The following is a 3,449-nucleotide window of genomic DNA, read 5'->3' as shown; positions in this document are numbered from 1 at the left end:
GTGTTACTACAGCCCGGTGTTTCTCTCTCTCTGTCTCTCTGTCTCTCTCTCTCATATATTCTGTCTTTCTGTCGGTCTCTCTGTCCGTCAGGGCTGCACAGCTGTCATCACTGTGTTTGTCTCTGGAGGAGCTTCAGTTATATAACAGAGAGAGAAAGAGGCAGTTACAGTTCACTGTGAATTAATTAAAGCTCTTCACTTCCCATGACAGCTCTCTCTCTCTCTCTGTCTCTCCTTCTCTCTATATGAGAGACAGACACAGACAGAGAGAGAGAGACATATATAGACACATATATATATATGTATATATATGTGTCTATATACAGTATATGTCTCTCTCTCTCTCTCTCTCTCTCTCTCTCTCTCTCTCTATCTATGTCTCTCTATCTATCTGTGTCTCCATTAAATCCTCTCCACGTTTATCAACCTCTGTGAGAAACAGTCCAGGTTGGTTTCTGAGTCCAGGACAGACCTGAACCACGAGATACAAGTCTGGACCACGAGATACAAGTCTGTACCAATAGATAGGAGTCTGGACCACGATATACGAGTCTGGACGATGAAATACAAGTCTGTATCAAAAGATACGAGTCTGGACCACGAGGACCAAACCTGCTAACAGTCTGGTAGCTTACCTAAATCAATGCTAACAGTCTGGTAGTTTACCAAAGTCAATATTAATAGTCTGGTAGCTTACCTAAGTCACTATTAATAGTCTGGTAGCTTACCTAAATCAATGCTAAAAATCTAGTAGCTGATCAAAATCAATTTTAACAGTCTAGTAGCTTATTCAAAATGTCAGTATTTTAGCTAACTGAAGCTAACTAACTAACTTGTAGCTAACGAAAGTGGAAGATAAACGTCTACAGCTGTTACTTTGAGCCGAAGCTTACAGTGTAGGGGCTAATTAAAGTAAAATACATGTATACTCAGTGTAGCTGCTAACTTTAGCTAAAGCTAACAGTCACAATGCTAAGTAGAGTTAGCCAGGTTCAGGAACAGAACCTACGACGTGAACATAATGAGTCGCGGTTGGTCCAATCAGAGCAGAAACAACATTATTGGTTTGACTACAGGCCCCTCCCCCTCCACCCCTGGTCCAATCAGTAATCAGATCTATTGATCGATAATGAAAGAGGTCCTACCATCATCCTCTGCCTGTGTCTCTTTGCTCGTCTCACGTTGTTGATGAATCGTCTTCCCATCTTCTTAGCGTACCACACCGACACAAACATCACTCCCTCTCTCTCTCTCTGCCTGTCTCTCTCTCTATCTGTTACATAAAGACTGATGGAGTGACGGATGAATAATTAACAAGCCAACAGAAAAGAGAGAGAGAGGGGGGTGGGGGGGTGGAGGAGAAGAACCTCGTTAGGTGTCGTCTCCTGGACCCGTTAACGAAGCCTCCGACATGACTGACAGCTCAGCTCATCACTCAGTGAGAGAGAGGGAGAGAGAGAGAGAGAGAGAGACAGAGGTGATAAACCAGATGAAGTGGAATGAAGAACGATCGAATCCCAACGAGAACAGAAAAAGAGAGAGGTTGATTCTGTCTCTCTGTCATCCCTCCTTCCTTCCTTGCTCCTTCCTTCCTCCTCCTCTCTTTATGCTCGACCCGACGCCTGACTGAGCAGCCTCAGTGTGTCTATGTCTCTCTACCACTCTCTCTCTCTCTCTCTCTTTCTCTCTTTCTCTCTCTGAAGGAATCCCATCCCCTTTGTGACGTCACTATTTTACCAGCAGAGAGAGAGAGAGGTAGAGAGAGAGAAAGAGGTAGAGAGAGAGAGAGAGAGAGACAGAGACAGAGACAGAGAGAGAGACAGATAGAGAGAGAGAGAGAGAGAGAGAGAGAGAGAGAGAGAGACAGAGAGACAGAGAGAGAGAGACAGACAGAGAGAGAGAGAGAGAGAGAGACAGAGAGAGAGAATGATTTCAGCACACATTCAGGCTAATGTTGTTACCATGGTAACTCCCCTTCTGCCCCCCTCCATTGTCGTCATTGTCATGGTGATGGCCGAGCAAAAAAAGAGAGGGATACATTCAGAGCATCCTACACTGTGTGTGTGTGTGTGTGTGTGTGTGTGTGTGTGTGTGTGTTTCAGTAATTAGACACCAGTAAATATAAGAGCCTCAGAACCTCCTCAGCCAGCCCTAGAGGGGTTCTTAAGAACCCCTAGAACCTCCTCAAGGCCCCTACAAGACCCTCAAGCACCGTAGGAACCTCCTCAAAGACAATGTCCTCTGGTGGAGAACTTTCTCAAAAGCACCAATCAATCAACTTCCTTTCAACACTGTTTGACTGACAGCTGAATTCTGGGAAGTGTAGTAGTGCAGAAGTCCCCCTGTGTGTGTGTGCACGTACGGTGAGTGCGGCAGGGTGTGTGTATCCGTCCAGGTGTGCGTGGCTCAGCTCGGTGCTGCGTCCATGGGTCATGTGACCGGGGCTGGGGTCAATGGGCGGAGTCTCATCGTCTTGGTAACGGTACTTCTGCAGAGACACAGATCACATGGTGTTAGCGTTAGCTGTTAGGATTAGCATCTCTGAGAACATCCCGCTTAAGTGTCTCGCTCAAGGACACATCGACATGCGACGAGCGGAGGCAGAGCCGGGGATCGAACCACCGATCCTCTGATCGAAGGAAGGCCCTGCTCTCCACTTACCCACAGACGCCCATGAAGGACCACTAAAAGCGTTAGAACCTCCTAAGGGCCAGTAAAGGTCTACAATCTTCTCAAGGACCACTCAAACCTCTAGAACCTCCTCAATGACCACCAAAATCCATAGAACCTCCTCAAATACCACTAACACATATAGAACCTCATGAAGGACCACTAAAAGCCTTAGAACCTCCTAAGGGCCCGTAAAGGTCTACAATCTTCTAAAGGACCACTCAAACCTCTAGAACCTCCTCAATAACCACCAAAAGCCCTACAACCTCCTCAAATACCACTAACACATATAGAACCTCATGAAGGACCACTAAAAGCCTTAGAACCTTCTTAAGGACCACTAAAACCTCTAGAACCTACTGAAGGACCTATAAAAGCACTAGAACCTCCTCACCACTAACTCATTGAGATTGTAAACTTCCAGACAGAGAGAGATAGGACGACACAGAGAGAGAGAGACAGACACAGAGAGAGAGAGACAGACACAGAGAGAGAGAGAGAGAGACAGAGAGAGAGAGACAGACACAGAGAGAGAGAGACAGAGATGCTGATGCAGTTGCCGTAGTAACAAGAAGGCCTTGAGAGCCCCCGTTGCCTGGCAACTAACATCACCAGATAGAAGAGGAGCCAGCAATTCATAAATTCACCAGCCTACATGACCCACAATGCACCTCTCCCTCTGACAGCTGTGTGGTAGATTGTGGAGTGTAAATATACAACCAGACCAGGGCTAAAACAACCAGTAAATATATGACCAAACTAGGGCTAAAACAACCAGT

The 3,449-nt window shown here is 46.2% G+C and overlaps 1 protein-coding gene across 2 annotated transcripts in view; it reads right to left on the bottom strand.

Moving 5' to 3' along the window:
• dlg4b (discs, large homolog 4b (Drosophila)) overlaps positions 1–3,449 on the bottom strand; it is a 16,161-nt gene that overhangs the window by 8,684 nt on the left and 4,028 nt on the right. For both annotated transcript variants that reach the window (XM_031878623.1, XM_031878624.1), the window contains one exon: positions 2,363–2,488. In XM_031878623.1, the coding sequence (XP_031734483.1) occupies positions 2,363–2,488 (126 nt within the window). The remainder of the gene's footprint in view (positions 1–2,362; positions 2,489–3,449) is intronic.

This window comes from Anarrhichthys ocellatus, unplaced genomic scaffold (genome assembly GCF_004355925.1).
Source record: "Anarrhichthys ocellatus isolate YVR2014 unplaced genomic scaffold, GSC_Weel_1.0 scaffold189, whole genome shotgun sequence".
In the NCBI taxonomy this organism is placed as follows: domain Eukaryota; kingdom Metazoa; phylum Chordata; class Actinopteri; order Perciformes; family Anarhichadidae; genus Anarrhichthys; species Anarrhichthys ocellatus.
The sequence above is the reverse complement of the archived record's forward strand: the minus strand, read 5'-3'. Positions and strand labels throughout refer to the sequence as shown.